General features: G+C 48.9%; 1 protein-coding gene across 5 annotated transcripts in view; it reads right to left on the bottom strand.

Moving 5' to 3' along the window:
• KIAA1671 (KIAA1671 ortholog) overlaps positions 1–19,846 on the bottom strand; it is a 244,275-nt gene that overhangs the window by 25,161 nt on the left and 199,268 nt on the right. For all 5 annotated transcript variants that reach the window (XM_019018653.4, XM_055375353.2, XM_055375349.2 and 2 more), the window contains one exon: positions 1,259–1,377. In XM_019018653.4, the coding sequence (XP_018874198.3) occupies positions 1,259–1,377 (119 nt within the window). The remainder of the gene's footprint in view (positions 1–1,258; positions 1,378–19,846) is intronic.

Genomic DNA, 19,846 nt, shown 5'->3' with positions numbered 1-19,846 from the left:
GGGTCACAGAGTGACATGTGCAAAACCAAGACCTGGGTTTCCAGACTCTCAGTCCAGTGCTCTTGCAGGGGTATTCTAGATAAATTTAAGTAAGCTCATAACTAAACACATATTTCATGGGTCAGTGGGAAAAACAGCTTTCTCGGGCACTGTAAAAAACATTTGCTTTCCTTTTACTTTTTCTTATCCATTTTCAATTCTGTCACCCCCCTGCCAACTTTAATATTGGTGACTTTATCATTTTTATCACTGTGGTAAAATACAATTTGCCATTGGTCACATGTAGGACAGTCACAGTGTTGTGGAGCCATCATCACTGTCATCCTAGAAATTTCCATCACCCCAAAAGGAAACCAGATACCCACGAAGCAGCCACTCCCCATTCCCTCTCCACCCCCAGCGCCTCATCTGTTTTCTGTCTCTATGGTATTTGCCTATCTTGGATATTTCATATATCATTATCTTTTTTTTTTTTTTTTTTAAGACAAGGTGTCTCTCTCTGTCGCCCAGGCTGGATTGAGTGCATTGGCGCAATCTTGGCTTACTGCAGCCTCCACCTCCCAGGTTCAAGTGATTCTTGTGCTTCAGCCTCCTGAGCAGCTGGCATCACAGGTGCCCACCATCACACCCAACTAATTTTTTTTGTATTTTTAGTAGAGATGGGGTTTCGCCATGTTGGCCAGGCTGGTCTCAAACTCCTGGCCTCAAGTGATCTGCCCGCCTGGGCTTCCCAAAGTGCTGGGATTACAGGTGTGAGCCACTGTGGCTGACCCATAATCTTTTTTTGTTTGTTTTTTTGAGACGGAGTCTTGCTCTGTCCCCCAGGCTGGAGTGCAGTGGCACAATCCCGGCTCACTGCAACCTCCGCCTCCCAGGTTCAAGTGATTCTCCTGCCTCAGCCTCCCAAGTAGCTGGGATTACAGGCGTACGCTGCCACACCCAGCTAATTTTTTGTATTTTAGTAGAGACGGGGTTCCACCATGTTTCCCAGTCTGGTCTCGAACTCCTGAGCTCAGGCAATCCGCCCGCCTCAGCCTCCCAAAGTGCTGGGATTACAGATGTGAGCCACCGCACCCGGCCCATAATCTTTATTATTTTTTTTTGTACTTCCTAATTTCTTTTTTAAAACAAGAATGGGTTCCTTTTATAATTACAGACTGGAGGTTTTAGCAACATAGAAATCAGGAGGTGGGTGGGCTGCAGCAACTCCAGCCCAGCTGCCCCCTTTGCAGCCAGAATCCCGTCGCACGCGTCCTACCTCTCCCCGCTCTGGCACTGCTCTGTCCACGTCCCATACTGGCTGCCGGCTTCGTGCACGAGGGTGTCAGTGTCCTTGGGTTCAGTGGGCCGCCGGGAGAAACACTGCTTCAGCTGGTCCTGCAAAGACAAGCCAGATGTGAGATTTCTACCAGGAAATGTACTCAGAACCCCCGTCCCGGCTGACACACAAATCAGATCGCATGGCCCCCAGCTCAAACCCATCCCAGCAACCTGCTGCCTTCCTAAGTGGGGCCAGACATCTTGGCTGGGCACTAGGGTGATCAATCGTCCTGGTTTACCAAGATATCACAGGATACAGGACTTTCAGTGCTAAAAGTGGGCCAACTGGGATGAAGTGGTCACCCTACCTGGCATGTGGAGCCCTGCAGGGCATCGCCTGGCCCCCACCTCAATGGCCCTCTCTCCTCCTCACAGTACAGCCTGGGCACACTTCTCTCATCTTCAGTGTTACTCAGACTCATGGATCTGGCTGGGGGAAGCTCCACGCACCCGCTTGCCCCGGTTCCTACCACCACCGTGTTTCCCAACCGCATCACCAGACACAACATCCATGGAGCACCGAACTTGGGACAGGCATTGGGCTGAGCTCTTGACATGAGATCACCTGGTTGAACTACAGTCCCTCGACAATCCCATGGGGTGGATCTTATTATGATCCCCATTTTACAGATGATAAAATTGAGGCTTAAAAACATGAAATTACGGCCGGGCACGGTGGCTCACTCTTGTAATCCCAGTACTTTGGGAGGCCGAGGTGGGCGGATCACAAGGTCAGGAGATCGAGACCATCCTGGCTAACATGGTGAAACCTCATCTCTACTAAAAATATAAAAAATTAGCTGGGTGTGGTGGCAGGCGCCTGTAGTTCCAGCTACTTGGGAGGCTGAGGCAGGAGAATGCCGTGAACTCGGGAGGCGGAGCTTGCAATGAGCCAAGATTGCACCACTCCAGCCTGGGCAACAGAGAGAGACTCCATCTCAAACAAAAAACATGAAATTACACGCCCCAAATCAAATAGCCAGTAAACAGCCAGCGAAGTGGAATTCAACCCCCAGGTCCAAACCACTGCGCTTCAGGCAACATCAATCCCTTGGGCTGTTGCAACCTGGTCTCTTGCTGGTCTCGGCCCTCGGCCTGGACACTCAGAGAGGGCAGGCAGGGAGCAAGGGTGCTTATTAGCACAGAACTGACCACAGGGCCAAGCCTGGCACACGGTGGAAAGGCCATAAATCCCCATTAAATGACTGAACTGCTGTCTTCCCTCATTTGTCTGCTTCGCAAATTAAAAGCCCATTCCCTGTGATGTGGCCACTGAAGTGGCTGCCACTTAGGCTTGTGCTTTGTTGAGTGGGGAGAAGCTGGTGCCCTCAAGACAAAACCAAAAGTCCAATCCTTGGATGGGCCGTTGGCACACTGATGACTCAGACGGCCTTGGCTGCCTGAGCTTTGAAGCTTTGAATGACGCTCTCAGTCACCATCTTTTTTTTTTTTTTTTTTTTTGAGACAAGGTCTTACTCTGTCACCTAGGCTGGAGTACAGTGGTGCAATCACAGCTCACTCCAGCCTTGGCCTCTGGGGCTCAAGTAATCCTACTGCCTGAGACTCCCAAGTACCTGGGAGTATAGGTATACACTACCACACCCAGCTATTTAAAAAAATTTTTTTGTAGAGATGGGGTCTCGTCATGTTGCCCAGGCTGGTCTTAATCTCCTGGGCTCAAGAAATCCTCCTGCCTCAGCCTCTCAAAGCATTGCAATTACATTGCGTGGTGAGGCACCACGCCCAGCCCCAGTCACTGTCTTTTGATGAGGAATTTGCAGATGGGGGTTAGGGCATAAGACTGGCCCAGAAAGACAAACGGGGCTCATCTTTACTCCTTACATTCTGTTCCATTTGAGATCAGGAGGCACATTCTGCTGGAATATGCTTCATATCATCTCCTGCTCAAAAACCTTCCAGGGTTCCCTATTGTCCTCACGTAGAAATCCAAGGCCCCTTGAAAGCGAGCCCCCAAATTTCCTGTCTGATCCCATCCCCTACCCTTGCTCCAAACAAACTCTCTATCCCACACTCTTTGGCTTACTACATACCATATCCACACAAGCCTCACACACTCCTGGCCTCTGCAGCCTTGTTTGTATCATTCCACCTCCCTATCCATCCTTCTTAAACAAAGCTATTGCAACCCATGGTGATATCTCCTCCCTAAACTTTTTTTTTTCCCTAGATGGAGTCCCACCCTGTCTCCCAGGCTGGAGTGCAGTGGTGCAATCTTGGCTCACCGCAACCTCCGCCTCCCAGGTTCAAGTGATTTTCTTGCCTCAGCCTCCTTAGTAGCTGGGATTACAGGCACACACCACCATGCCTGGCTAATTTGTTTGTATTTTTAGTGGAGACAGGGTTTCACCACATTGCCCAGGCTGGTCACGAACTCTTGACCTCAGGTGATCCGCCCACCTCGGCCTCCCGCAGTGCTGGGATTCCAGGCGTGAGCCACCACTGTATACCCTGGATGACTTATCAATTGTACCAGGCAGAATGTGACACATAATTTATATTACACAACAGATATTTACTGAGCTCCTACTACATGCTAGGCACCGGGGAACTGGGCGTGGGAGGTCACGGCACAGACGCAGGCTCTGGGATTCTGCAACTCATCAGATGTGCCCTTTAAGACTGGGATGCTCCAGTGTTTCTGTTCCCCTCTTGGAGCCTGCCTGGCATGCAGTAGGTGCTTAGTTAACGGAGGTGGGCTGATTGTTCCTCAGCAGTTTATCTTCCTCCCAGGCAGGGGAGCCAGCCTCTCCTCAGGTTCTCTGGAACCACACTGAGCCGAGACAGCACTTGTGGTCCATGTGGTCCTGCAGAATGAGTGGACGCCTGGGGAAAAGCCTGCTGTGTGGCCTCAGGGCTCTGGCTTCCCTCTCTGAATGGCAGAGAAGTTACAAGAATTCAGTGAGAAAATAATGGTCACCCCCAGGGCACAGACGCAAACTTGACAGCTCCTAGAACAGGGCCCAGCACTCAGGAAACATCCCATAAATGGTCACCTCCTTTCCATTCTCTTTCTCTTGCCTTTTAGAGATACTCATGTACCCCATGATGTTCGTGGGAATACTGTGAATGAGGTGTATACAAGGACGGGAATTCAGAATAAATCCCTCAGTCACCCCTGCTAAATGGCTACACTCATAGACCCGAATAAGAGCTGCTGTCCACTCTTAATTCTACTGTCTGTAGAAGCTTTTCTGTCTCTAGTTACAACATAACACCTTACTCACTGTAAAACACTTAGGAGTAATGGAAAATCACAAAGAATACATTTTAAAAGAACTTATCACCCAAAGACAGTATCCTGTCATAGTCCTGCCTGGAATTTTCTCAGGATCAATTCACCTACATCACCATTTTACTGGCTGAAGAATATTTCACTTTTCGGATGCAGCATCTTCCAATTAACCAGTCCCCAAGTGCTGGGACTTTTGGTTGCTGAGGATTTTCTTCACCACTATAATCAATAATATGACGAACACCCCTGAGGCTAAATCAACACATCTCTGCAATTATTCCCGTAAGAGAAATTCCTAGGTATAGAGTCACCAGGTCAAAGGGCTTTGGGATCCAGATGAGCAAGCCAGCTTTGGAAGAGGCTGCCTAACTTCCAAGCCTACGGGCAGCACATAGGGATAGCTGTTAGCACGCTGTAGGGATGCACTCAGGCCCTGCTGGGGAGTGTTATGTTTTTGCCTTGCAAGGCAAGGTCACCTGATATACTCAGAGGCACAGCACCATCGACAGATTTCTCCCTGGGACGCAGGGCTAGAAGTGGTCATCTGAGCCCGCTCCCAGCTCCTTACTGTTTTCAAAGATGTGATGGAACTGGCCATTCCCTAACTTAATGCCCTTCAGAGGTCAGATTCAGAGGCCAGATGCTGGGGACTTAGGGGTTGTTTCTGGTGGAGGACAAGACATCGTTGTCCCAAGCAGCTTGTTGTCCCGAGGCTGCAAGGTGGATGCTGGGCTTGTGCCTGGGTGTGCTAAGCTCAGCAGGAGGCAGAGGAGTGACAGCTTATAGCGAGGGTGGGGACGCAGGGCAGGGCTTGCTGTCTCTGCTCTGCCCAGCTGTGTGGCCTGGCTAAGTGACCCCACCCATCCAAGCCTCAGTTTTCACACTGGAAAAACAAGGACTGTTTTGAGGTATCAACAGATAATCTCCAGAAAGTGTTAAGCTCACTGCCTGGCACATAAATGGGTACCCAGGAGATGGGAACCGTCATGATGACAGCAATTTTCAGGCCCTCTTTGGAGTCAGGCAGGGGAATGGAGCCTTGGCAAAGGGTTCTTAAAATCCCTGAGAGAGGGGGATCCCCCTCAGGGCTGAGTGATGGAAGAAGGAATTTGCAGGGGCCCCCTAGAAACCAAAAGGTCAAGTCCATTGCTGAGGGTGAAACCAGGGCAGGCGGCAGGGGGGCAGTTTCCAGACCTCTTGCAGATGGCCCTGGGGATAAATGGTGTCCAACCAAAACATGGTGGCTTCCCTTTATACAACCATCTGTGTGCCCTCCCCCACAGAGGTTTGGGATTCAGGTTCAGGGATCTGAACTCTCCAAGAGTCAGGGATGGATGGGTTTTCTCCCTCCACCGCCTAATGCCAGACTGAGGGTCCTGAGGCCAGCGCTGCTCCCTCCTCTCTCTCCTTCACTGCCATACTGCATCGATCCTCAGTCCTTCAAAGTCTCTTTCTGGAACATTCCTTCCAGCTATGACCAGCTATCTGTTCACCCACGGCGGCAGCTTCCGAGGGACCTCCCCTGGCATCCTTCGCCCTGTATGTTCTTCTCATTCTACTTTCCAAAACTGAATAGGTCCCTGCTCAAAGCCCTTCCACAGCCCCCCACGTCCCTCCGGGTAAGGGCTGGGGTTAGGTATAGGGTTATGGCCTGCGGGACCTGCATGGGTGCGGGGCCTGGTGGGCTCAGCAGCTCCTTCAGTGTTGCTTCCCTCCTCCCATACCCCGCCTCTGACCCCCCAGTCCCTCCCACTGGCTCCTCCAGCCCCATTTCCCTCCCCTCGCATTCCTCCCTCTCACCTCCAGGCCTGGTGGAGCAGCCACCACCTCCAAGTTACCATTCAGATTTCAACTTTGATGGCCAGGAAGCCTTCCCAGAACTTTCCCACCGTCCTACCCTGAGGGCTGGCTCAGGAGGCCCCAGGCTCCCACTGTCCCCTAGACCTCAGGTCTCTACATCTGTGCCATCTGATACAGTAGCCACTAGCCACTTATGACTATTTGAATTTAATTTAAATTGACATTAAATAATACTAAGAATTCAGTTCCCCTGTGGCACTAGCCATATTTCAAGGGCTCCACAGCCACCCACCATGCTGAACAGCCTGGAGAATACATTTCTATCACTGTAGAAAGCTGTAGTGTACAGCACTGCTGTAGAACTTTCCACAGTATAATAATTATCATTTACCAGTTTTCTCAGCAGTCTTCCCTGAACAAACACTGCTTCCAGAGCCAGAACACCTGGACTTGAATCCAGAGACCACCACATAGTAGCTATATGACCTTGGACTAGCTACTTCTCTGTGTCTCAATGTTCAATCAAAGCAGGTTATGGTGAATATAACTGCATTCTCTGCTCTTTAACACAGACCGTCAAATTTGGAGTCATGCAGGGGCTAGGGTTACCTAAGGGAATTCATCTTGTAAATGCAGTTTAAGAAAGCAAGCTGTTAATCAGCACTTTCTCTAGTTAGTATCCTGGTAACCTTGTGTGCATTACAAGTTATTCATGCCTCATCATTCTACCAGAACTTGGCGGGACTTCAAATCAACACTTGAGCTTAGCCCCAGAGCTACGAGGCCTCAAAATCAACCACAGACACACACACACACACACACACACACACACACACACACACACGCGTGCGCGCGCCTGCAACTCTCTCTTTTTTTTTTTTCCCGAGACAGTCTCACTCTGTTGCCCAGGCTGGAGTGTAATAGGGCAATCTCGGCTCACTGCAAGCTCCGCCTCCTGGGTTCAAGTGATTCTCCTGCCTCAGCCTCCCAAATAGCTGGGACTACAGGTGCGTGCCACCAGGCCCAGCTAATTTTTGTATTTTTAGTAGAGACGGGGTTTCACCATGTTGTCCAGGCTGGTCTCGAACTCCTGACCTCATGATCCGCCTGCCTTGGCCTCCCAAAGTGCTGGGATTACAGGCATGAGCCACTATACCAGGCCCCTGCAACTCACTTTCTAAAAGTCAGGTTGTTTTATTAGCTTTAAGGCAGGATGTTCTTCCAACTCTGTTTTGCTTCACAGGCTGCTGTAAAAAACACCTTAGTGACTGCAGGCAGGTGGATAATCTACAAGATACTCTGAAAATACACATGATGAATTAAAAGGCAGGCAGAGAGCTCTGCCTGAATTGGTCTCCATTTATCCAAGTCTCCAATCTCTACCTTGGTTTGGTCATATGTCAAATGAGGTTGACTGAATACTGTAATGTACACCTGGACGGACCCCCTGAGTCCATTCAGTCGGCCCTTCCTTTTCAGATGAGAAAATGGAAGCCCAGAAACAGGAACAGCTATGGGGCTCTTAGTTCTCCTGGTGAGTGGGAAGCGGAGCTGGGGAGACTGGAACCCAGGCTCTGGGCTCCTTTCCCAGTGCTCCTTCCTGCCACCAACATTCTATCTGCCCCACCTTTTCTATGATGCATCAGGAGGCTCTCAGGAAGAGATGTAGGTTACAATGCTCTGAAAAACCTCAAGACTTGGCAGGTTTAAAAACCACTTGCCTGGACTGGCTTGCCAAGCCCCAAAGCCACTGGAAGGTGAGAACTCTGGGCCCTTGTCTTGCAGGCAAAGACAAGTGCCTCAGTGGACAGCTTTGGGGAGACAGGCTAACACGTACCCCCTAAAGGCTATATTAAAACAATCCATAATATATGTCCCCAAATTTAAAATCTGCATAGCCTTAATTCAGTAACTTTTGCTCCAGAAATTTATCTCAAGGAAACCATCAGAGATACCTGCCAAGATCTATGAACATGGACACCGCCCTGCAGGATTAGTTATTATTGCAAAATACTAGAGACAACCTAAATGTTCAATAAGGCAGGAGATGGTGAAATACAATATCCATGCAATGGATAAATACAGCCAAGGAATGGCCGGGCGTGATGGCTCATGCCTGTAATCCCAGCACTTTGGGAGGCCGAGGTGGGCATCACAAGGTCAAGAGATTGAGACCATCCCAGCCAACATTGTGAAACCCCATCTCTACTAAAAATATAAAAATTAGCTGGGCGTGGTGGTGTGCACCTGTAGTCCCAGCTACTTTGGAGGCTGAGGTAAGAGAATCGCTTGAACCCGGGTAGCGGAGGTTGCAATGAGCCGAGATCGCACCACTGCACTCCAGCCTGGGTGACAGTGTGAGACTCCATCTCAAAAAAAAAAAAAAAAAATACAGCCAAGGAAAATAATGTCCAGAAGTAATATTTACTGTCGCAGAAAGATGTCTGCCATAAACTAGAAAATGTAAAAAAAAAAAAAAAAAAAAAGAAAAGAAAATTTTTTTGAGGCAATGTCTCACTCTATCACCCAGGCTGGAGTGCAGTGACACTGTCAACGGCTCACTGCAGCCTCGACTCCTCAGGCTTAAGTGATCCTCCCATCTTAGCCTCCTGAGTAGCTGGGACTACAGGCATGTGCCACCATGCCTGGCTAATTTTTGTATTTTTTGTAGAGACAAGGTTTCACCGTGTTGCCCAGGCTGGTCTTGAATTCCTGGGCTCAAGCGATCTACCTGCCTCTGCCTCCCAAAGTGCTGGGATTATAGGCCTGAGCCACCATGCCAGGCCAAAAAAAATTTTTTTAAGGTAACAAAACAATGTGTGTTGTGACACCAGTTTTGTGAAAACAAACACATAAATGGGAGTATATGTACACATCATAAGTTAAGTACCAATCAGAAACAGGCTCTTAGTCAATCTACACCAGAGTTTCGCAAACTTTTTCTATAAAGGGCTAGATAGTAAATATTTTGGGCTTTGTGGGTCATGATGGTCTCTGTTCCATTACTCAATTCTGCTGTTGTTAATGCAAAGGCAGCACAAGACTCATAGCTAAATGAGTGTGCATGGCTGTGTCCCAATAAAACTTTATTTACAAAAGAAGCAGCCGGCTAGATTTTGCTTTCAGGCAGTAGTTTGCTGATCTCTGATCTATAGAGGCTCTTTCATTCATCACAGTACCCCAGCACTTAGAACAACACCTCACCTCTAGTAGTTGTGGAATAAACATTTGTTGGAGAAATATGTTTCTGAGAATAATATTTTTGCAGTGAGTAACCATGAGTTTCTTAAATAGAAAAGGTGACATAGTTACACAGGGGATGGGAAAAAGAGAAAATATTACACTGCATGTATTTTGGGGTGTTTGACACATCTGCCTAAGAAAGAACCCTGAGTCAGGGCAGTGCTCGGTGGCACACAGCTGACAGAGCAGTTCTGAGAGATTCCAGAAGTGTGTCCCAATCCCCTCTGCAATTCTATACCCCCAGCTGTGCAGGGAGCACTGTGGTCATGGGGCCCAGGCCAGCGTGGGGGACACACGCTCTGTCCCAGTGCCCCTGTGGGCCCAGGCAGCTTCTCATCCTGTGTCCAGGCCAGACCACTACCATGGCCAAGCAATAAGAGTAACAATAATGGCAGGGGCTGACACTCCTGAGCGCTGACAATGTGCCAATCATTATGCCATGGAAAGCTCCCAAGAAGCCTATGAAGTAGGAACCATGAGGAACCCATTTCACAGAGGAGGAGACTGAGGCCCAGGGAGTCGATCTGGTATGCCCAAGGTCACATGGTTTGGAAGGGGTGGAGCTGGGATTTGAACCTGAGTTTGCCTGGCACCCAAAGACATCCAAAGACAGCACATTCTCCTGGCTCTGGCTTGACACTGAGAGCTTTCCTGGGTCCTCAATAACCATTTTACAGAGGGGAAAACTGAGGACCAGGCAGTGGGAGACATGCCCAGCCAGGCCTGAAACCCAGCGTCCTGACTCCCTGGCCAGTGCTCTGGTCACCACAGACCATCCCGAAGTGCATTCACAGGTGTGGTCTCAGTTGGGCCCAGGAAGAGGAGAAGGGGAGGGGCTGGAGACCAAGGATGGGCCAAGTCCCCCAGTCTGTCCCACATCCACCCTGCACACCCAGCTGTCAGGACCGTCTTTTCAGAAGGTCCAGCAAGGCCTCGGCACACATGCTCCCATCCCTCCAGCAGCTCCCTTCCAGCACTCTGAAGATAAAGCCAGGGTCCTCACTGGGCCCTGTGGGTCCCACTTGACCGACACTCCACTCCTGGTGCCCTTATCTCACCCTCTTTCCTCATCTGCTCTGATCTGGCCTCGTGATCCTCACACACACAAGGCACCATCGTGCCACAGGCCCGTCTGAGCTGTTGGCTCTGCCTAGGATGCTGCCTCCATGGGCCCAGGCCCACTCATCCTTCAGATGGCACACTGATGTCAGCTCCTCTTAGGGGCTTTCCTGATCCCCGGCGGTCTACGTGGGCATCCCCCCCATCAGAGCCCTGGCCTCAGTTGGTGGTACTGAAATTATTTGTATGACTCGTTGAATGTGTGTCCCTCCCAGCACATGCAGTCTCCAAGGGGGTCGCTGTTTTTTGTCACAATTCTCAGTGCTTAGTTACAGTACCTGGCACATAGTAAGTGCTCAATAAATAGGAAGGAGGGAAGGAGGGAAGAAAGAAGGAGAAGGAAAGTTAGGAAGGGAGAAACAGAAGAAAGGGATGGGAGAGGAAGGGAGAGGTGAGGAGGGAAGGGAAGGGGAAGGAAGGGGGTCAGACTAGAAGGAACTAGATGGGATATGAGGGTGGGCAGACCCCTCAGGACCCTCTCTCAAAGCTGCCAGCAAAAACCTGCACAGCATCCCCTCCCATGGACTTGGGTCCCAGCTGAGAGAGAAGTCAGGATGTATGATGGGCTTCCGGGCAGACCACTGTGTCACCTCTGGTTACAGCACAAGCCAAGTCTTGCCCCATCCCCAGCTCTATGTCAGGGGAGGAATGGCACTTCTTAGGGAAAGCTGTGGGACAGCAGCCACTGACTCCCCCTCAGTGGGCTCCAAGGACAACAATGTAGGTGTGGCCTGGCTGGGCCAGGTGTGGCCAGGTGTAGTCAGGTGTGGCTGGATGTGGTGGCTGAGGCAGGGGGATGGTCCAGGGTCTGGGCTGATCTCCTGGCTGCAGGCTACTCAGGACATGCTATGGACACTACTCAGTGGGGCAGGAAGGCCTTGCGGTCATCTCTGGGGTTGGTGCAAGCCTGGTGTGGAGGAGGGAGAGCAGAAGAGGAGAGGGAGACAGAGACAGGCAGGCAGAGGCAGAGAGAGAAGCAGCAAGGACAGAGATGGGAGCAATACCGAACCGAAAGAGCAAGCCGAAGACTGAGAAGCACGGAGACGGGCGAAGAGAGACACAGGGCAAGAGTAACAGGGAGGTGGAGGGGCATGTGTGCCCAAGCCTCTGAATGAGGGGGCTGGATGGGCCCACCTGGGCTGCGGCTCTGTGGCTCCACCCGCAGGGGCACACCCGTGTGCATCTGTGTGCATGTGGCTGAGCTGTACCTCCTGACCCGTTGTCATGAGCACAGGTGCCATCCTCAGCTCTGGCTCCACTCCCTAGATGACCTCAACAAGGCCCTGCCCTTCTCTGTGCCTCAGTTTACTCTGTTGGTGATCAATGGTCTGGGACTGGAAGTCTCAGCAGCTCTCTGCAGCTTGATGGCTAACCTCTGACTGCTGGCTAATGTCCAGTGTTTACAAAACCTTCTGCGTGAACTGTCAGTGTAAAGGGTTTGGCTCATTCCCCTTTAAATGAGCATGTATTCAGATTGTTCACAGTGTTGGCGGTGCACCCACCTAATTAATGATGAAATAATGGGGCTCACTCCTTGGGGCTTCAATAAAACCAGTTTTTATAAACATTCCACAGATATGCTAACAGCCCTTACTGATTAGCAATCTAAACCACAAACTTTCAGATTGCAGATATAAAATTAACCTATCCTGATGCTCTGACATATTGCAGGTGGGACAGGTTAGCAGTTCTGAGCTAGGGCTCTATGACCGAGCAGACCAGAGCAAATCCAGCTCTACCACTTCCTAGCTACAACTCAACCTCTCTAGCCTCAACTTCCCTATCTGTAAAATGGGAAGCTTGGAGGTGTTGGCAGGATTCTGTCAATGTCTGGGGAGAACTAGCACATGCCTGGCATGTGGTCGATGCCAAACAGATGCCAGCCCACATGATGATGTTGGTGTCCACTGTTCAGTTCCCAAACACATCGTTTTAACAAACATCATGACAAGGTGCTAACAGGTTCTGATGAGGTCTGACAGTTCTGTCTTTCAGCTAAGAACCAGAGTGGCTACCTAAATCAGATCCCCCAAAATCTCCCTGGACCTGGCGTCCAGGGAGCCTAGGACTCCCTCCAAGGGCACCCTGGGGAAGGTCCTACATCGCATAATGATCCGCAGCCCCAGCTCTGCACGGCAGATGAGTCATCCACCGTGGTGTGCAGGCTGCAAAATGATGCCTGTGGCAGAGACATGCTGTCTCCATGGGACAAGCGTTACCCAAAGTGACAGGAACACAAGTTTGCAGCTGGTCTGCAGGAGGCGTATTTGGTTTCCCGGCTGGGAGTGCCTGACAAGGCTCTGAGTGGGGGCTTCCTTGGAGGCTATAAACATAAACAACAGCTGGGCTGGGAGGCCCAGGCTCCTGTCGGCCTCAGAGGCAGGGTTCCCCTAGACCCAAGGAGCCCAGTGGGCACCCTAGAGCCTGCGCTGTGGGTGTCAGAGGTGGGCAGGGAGGCAATAAGAATAGTAACAGCCACAAACACCTAAGAAGCGCCAACTGCATGCCTGGCACCATGTCAAATTCCTTATGTAGACCATCAAGTTTAATTCCCATAATAGATACTGTTAATATCCCCATTTCACAGATAAGTGAGCTGAAGCTCTGAGACATTAAATAGTAACAATAGCAGACACTTGGATGGTGCTTACTGCATGCTGGGCCGTGACATTTAGTCCTCCCAACAATCCGAGGAATCGGGTACTGTTACTATCCCCACTTTCTGCATGAGAAGACCAAGGCACAGAGAGGAAGGAGCTCCATTCAAACCCAGGTGGCTGGGCTTCAAGTTAGTGGCCTGCGATTCCCCACTCTACCAACGCCCACTGCAGTTTTACCCAGGAAGTACTCCTTGGTCCAGTGTGTCGGCTGCTGGCAGTATGGCCCAGGGTCTGTTTGGAATGTGTCCCTAACATGCGGTCCAGGCATCCACTCCCCCAGGAAGCCTCTCCTGGCTGGCCCCATCCCCAGGTGGGTTCTTAGGACCCCCATAGAACCCCCTGTGCTCACCCCATCATAGAAATTATTGGGCTGGGCTGTGATTATCATTTGACTGTGTTCTCTAAACTGTAAGCTCCCTGAGGGCAGGAACTGGGGTCTGTTCGCCCTCAAATGCCAGTGACAAGTTCAGAGGCAGCCACAAGTGGACAGGAAGCAAGTGAAGATGGATGGATGGATGGAGTCAATGAACCCATAAATGACTCCCTGCCCCCTCTCTAATGTCAGAATGACACTGCTATTTACCCAGACCCTCTTGATATATCACAGGACCATCTGCTTTTATGTATGTCCTTAAAATTTAATTCTTGTTGCTTTTTAAAACAAATTGTTTTTTATAAAACACTATGTGGGCTGGGCATGGTGGCTCACGCCTGTAATCCCAGCACTTTGGGAGGCTGAGGCAGGCGGATCACAAGGTCAGGAGATCAAGACCATCCTGCCTGACACAGTGAAACCCCATCTCTACTAAAAGTACAAAAAATTAGCCGGGCGTGGTGGCGGGTGCCTGTAGTCCCAGCTACTCGGGAGGCTGAGGCAGGAGAAAGGCGTGAACCCGGGAGGTGGAGGTTGCAGTAAGCTGAGATCGTGCCACTGCACTCCAGCCTGGGCAACAGAGGGAGACTCCATCTGAATTAAAAAAAAACAAAATAAAAAGAACAGGCAAAAAAAAAAAAAACTATGTGCAGTGTGCTGACAGTGAAACTGGGGTGGCCTGTGTGATACATTTAGGTGCAAAATAGGAGAGACTGATCCTGAGGGAGAAGAAAAATGCCCAAAATAATCAGGGGAGAGGGGAGGGGCACAGAACATTCTAGAAGTACTGTGGCACTCTTGCATGGAGATAGACAAATTTGATGTTCTTTTTAACTTAGAATTTCTGTTAATATAAGCTCTACAGTTCTAAGGTTATGATGAGTCAAGGGAAAAGAGAATTTGGAGTTTTAAAAAATGTATTTAACCTAAATTATAGAACAATTATAATGCAGAACTCTATTTAATTGTTAGAAAGAACAGTTAAAAAGAATGAGGCAGACATAAGTTTACTGACATGGAACGATCTCCAAGATTCACTGTCTAGTGAGTAAAGCAAGGTGCAAAGTAACAGGTGGCAGACCCTGCCATTCGTGAGGGGGAAAAAAGTAAAGATCAAAAACGCACAGAATACCTAAGGACACAAGAAAACTGCAATCATACTTGTCTCTAGGAGAGGAATTGCGTGACTAGAGGACAGGCAGAGATGACTTTTTTTTATTCTACCTCTTTTTGTATTTTGTAACATTTGCAGCTAGTGATATAAAAAGTACATTTTGAAAATGTATAATTATATGTAAGTATATAATTCTTTTACGTTTCCCAGCATCTCCTTTTAATGGAATCTGCTCCCACTGATCCCAACTTGGCTCCTCTTGGAGGGATTCTTAAAACAGACTAAGCCCAATTTGACTTCTTTTTTTGAAACATCACATGTCAAAACATCTCTCTCACAGTTTATTTCAGGCTAGGGCTCAACTTGTCAGGTGACAGAACTGCAGCCTTGCAGCGTACGTGTAAACCTGTTGAGGAGGCAGGGAGCTGGGTGTGTCTCCCCATTGACTGAGGACCCCAAATCCTCCAGCCCAAGGCCTGGTCTCTCTCTCCCTGCCAGGACACTGCCACCAACTCAGCTGTATTCTATGGGAATGATGACATTCCAATGTCACAAAGTGGCTTGACCATCCCTGCTACTGGAAGTTCATCCAGCAGACAGATGCATGCACACACAGATCCACACATACATGTATATACACACAAATGTATATACACAAAACACATACACATAGATGCATACATACATGAATATATACACAAACACATATACACAAAACACATACACAAACACATGCAGATGCACATATATGTATATATACACACATGCAAAGACACAAAAACACATACAGATGCACACATACACATATATACACACAAACACATGTAAACACAACACATGCACACACACACAAATGCACATAAACATGTACACAAAACAAACACATATGCACACATATACACACAAACACATATACACATGAAAATATAAACACACACAAATGCATACACACAAATACACACATATATGCACACAATTACATATACATAAAAAGCACATACAGGCCAGGCACGGTGGCTCATGCCTGTAATCCCAGCACTTTGGGAAGCCGAGGAGGGCGGATCATGAGGTCAGGAGATCAAGACCATCCTGGCTAACACGGTGAAACCCCATCTCTACTAAAAAAAAATACAAAAATATTAGCCAGGCGTGGTGGCGGGTGCCTGTAGTCCCAGCTACTCGGGAGGCTGAGGCAGGAGAATGGCATGAACCTGGGAGGTGAGAGCTTGCAGTGAGCCGAGATCACGCCACTGTACTCCAGCCTGGGCGCCACAGCAAGACTCCGTCTCAAAAAAAAAAAAAAAAAAAAGCACATACGCACATACATGCACAAAAAACAGATACACACAAATACACATATACATATATGTGTGTATTTATATATATATTTATATAAATATGTTATATATATATTATACATATATATATACACACACACAAAAACTATATACATACACATACACAAATACAAGCACAGGTGCATACATACAAATACCCACATATACAGGCAAATGCATATACACAGAAAAAATACACATAAACACACATATATACAAATACACACAAGCACAGGTACATAAATACAAATACACACATAGGTATATACACATGCAAATGCATATACACAAAAATATACACATAACCACATGTACAAACACACAGATATGCATATACACAAATACACAATACTTACATATGCACACACAAATGCATATACACAAAAAACACTTTCACACAAACACAAATATACACAAGCACATACACATGCACAAATGTACACACACAAACATCTACACCAATGCACACACATACAAAAAATAGACAACACAAAAACACATATAAATACATGCACCCAATACACACACACACACAGCTGCATACACACAAATATACACAAATGCATACCTACAAAAACCCCCCCCCCACACACACACAAATACATAGAAACAGACACAAATACACATACACAAAAAACACATATAATACACACACAAATGCACACACAAAGGAATGGTCCCAGCAGCACTGTTTTTGGTAACAGCAAACACATAACCCAACTGCCCTTCCACAAGAGCACCTGATACCTAAACTATAGCTTATCAGAGCAAGGGAATTAACATGGTGTCTCCATTCAAAACAATGACTGCCTCTTCAGAAGGTAGAAATTGAAGGGCTGACGTGGAAAAATGCTAAAATTATTATGAATAGGTTTAAAAAGAGCAAGGGGCAGAAAATGCCATCTCCAATTGAGGTCCACTGATTAATCAAAGTTTCCTATCCCAAGTATCCAAGGTCCCCTGGGCCTCAGACAGAGCGGGGGAGAGGGTGCAGAAGGCCTGAGTGGCAGGTGACAGAGGGCTCTGAGGAGGGTGTGACATGACAGGTGGGGACATCAGGGAAGGCAAAGCAGCCAGAAGGAACAGCCTGGGGAAGTTAAGCATCGTATCTATTAAGAGCCTACTATTTTGTGTGCCTGGACAGCCCCCTCTCATCTGCCCTGCTGAGCAGCCTTGCATGGCTGACCTGGCAGAGCTGGGGCCTATAGGAAGCTCAGCATGAATGGAGTCTCTCTTCCTCTGGAGTTGGGGACCTTGCAGTGGGGCTGAGGGGGTGCCTGGAACCTCAGGGTGTCAACCTGCAAGGAGAGTCCTTTGTTGATGAACACCCCACCCCAGGGAAAGGGGGAAAACCAGTCGGGCTGACATTCCATTGCCTGAGACAGAGCCAAGGGCTCTGTTTCCTTCTGGTGCTCAGCCCAGCCTGTGGCTTTGTTCAAAGACTCTGCCCAGGCCTAGAGTGCTGTCTGTTCTAACTCACAGCTAGCTCCACCCACCCCATTTCCCAATCCACCCCATGGTAAGCCAGAGGCCCTGGAAAACACCCAAGTGGATGGTATGTCTTTGGCCAACCCTTAACAATGCCCAAGTCAGGACAGAACGACCTCCCGCAGTGGTTCCTGTCTGTCCTGAGGAGGAATGAGCAAGTGATTATCTGCGCATCATATGGGTGTTAGGTCCTAAGTTGATCAGAGCAATCTGGTGAGCTCTCTGGAAGCCACAACTGTGAGCCCCGAGACACAGAGACTAGGGCCGTTTAAGGCAGCTTATCAGCTGGCTGCAAAGCTGGTGCATGTGGAGAACCCAGAGGCCAGTTCAGGCAGACACAGTGCCTGGATCAAAGCCACCAAATAAAACAACAAACCCACTGCATAGGCAGGCTTTCAGGCACGTAGGGAAGCCCTGGACATCCTTGGAGCCGGACCTTACTTGGCTGACTGAGAAGTCACACCTAGACTGTCCTCCTCCCTGATAACTCTCTGTACCTCCCAAGAATGCCTGAAGCAGCGAAGAAAAGAAGTAGTCTCTTGGCCCTGAGGTGCTAGGATGTCAGCTGCAGACCTTGAAGGTCACAGGATTCATGGAAGAGACACCAGGTTAGCAGGCGCCTTGGGGTGAGGCAGACCCGGGCTCCAATCCTGGCTCCCCAGCACTTAGAAGCTTGTGCAGCCTTGGGCAGGGACTGCACTTATTCGTCAAGGCTCCCAAAGGCCTCTGGGATGTTGCAGCCAGGATGCTCTGTGGCAGAAGGGCCCATTTCTCAATGTAGGGCAACATCCGAGTGCCCAGGACTCTAGGCATTTGGGTTCTTCCTGGGCGAGCACATACTGTGGGGCAGGTGCCCAGCAATGCATTTGACTATGCCAGCACCCAAAGGGGCCTCTCACCAACACCGTGAGGCGGGTTCTACTGTCACAGCTCCACCAGCCCCAATCGCAAACCCAGGGGCCAGGTATGTTTCCAACTCAGGACTTTTCAGGTTTTAGAAAGGCAATGCATGGGTATACTGCATATTGTGAGATTCCCCCAGTGAGGTCTAGGATGGGGTTTCCCAACCATGGCACTACGGACATGTGGTGGGGGCTGTCCTGTGCAATGTGGGATCCCTGGACTCCAGCCACCAGTGTCAGTAGCACCCCATTCCATCACGACAACCAAAAATGTCTCCAGACAAGGCCAAATGTTCTGGGGGCAAAGTCACACCAGGTTGAGAACTACTGGTCTAGTTGGTGCAATCTCAACAGGAGTGGTATTATCCCCAAGCGGGGAAAATTGTTTCTTGGGCGATGTGTGGGAAAAATATCTTTCAATGTATAATGCACAGATATGCATATGGTACATATACAGATACACAATTTATCTGTGGCAGTACAGATATACTATTGATATACTATACTATGTGGTAGTATAGTTACTGGGAAGGCAACTAGGGAAAAAATGTTTAGAAAGGCCCCTTAGGGGATGATAAATGAAAACAAGGTTCATAAACATGTGAGTAGGACAACACTCCACAAGCAAACATGTTAATATTTCATGACACATAGGAAGAGCCTTACCATGTGGCATTAAAAAAAAATCAGGAATAAAAATACAAAAATTAGGCGAGGCATGGTGACTCACACCTATAATCCCAGCACTTTGGGAGGCCGAGGCGAGTGGATCACCTGAGGTCAGGAGTTCGAGACCAGCCTGGCCAACAGGGTGAAACCCCCCATCTCCACTAAAAATACAAACATTGGCTGGGCATGGTGGCATGCACCTGTAATCCCAGCTACTCAGGAGGCTAAGGCAGGAGAATCGCTTGAACTCACGAGGTAGAGGTTGTAGTTAGCCAAGATCGCGCCACTGCATTCCAGCCTGGGTGACACAGCAACTCACCCAGGTGCACTGGTACAGGGGCAAGGTTTGCTCAAATGAGAGCTTTTTGAATTTCAGAAGGGTGGATTGGGGACTGCAAACCTGGTGTGGCATTTATATAGGAGAAAACTGAAGCTCAGAGAAATTAGGCAACTAGTCAGTGTATGTTCCTCTGTACATGCATGTGTCTGTGTGCCTGCATGCATGTGTTTGTGTGTACACATGTGCTCACAGCAAGGTTTAGCTGACATGGGAGTGATTTAATCACCT

The sequence above is a fragment of the Gorilla gorilla genome, chromosome 23 (genome assembly GCF_029281585.2).
Source record: "Gorilla gorilla gorilla isolate KB3781 chromosome 23, NHGRI_mGorGor1-v2.1_pri, whole genome shotgun sequence".
In the NCBI taxonomy this organism is placed as follows: domain Eukaryota; kingdom Metazoa; phylum Chordata; class Mammalia; order Primates; family Hominidae; genus Gorilla; species Gorilla gorilla.
This window is presented reverse-complemented; position numbering and strand designations above follow the sequence as displayed.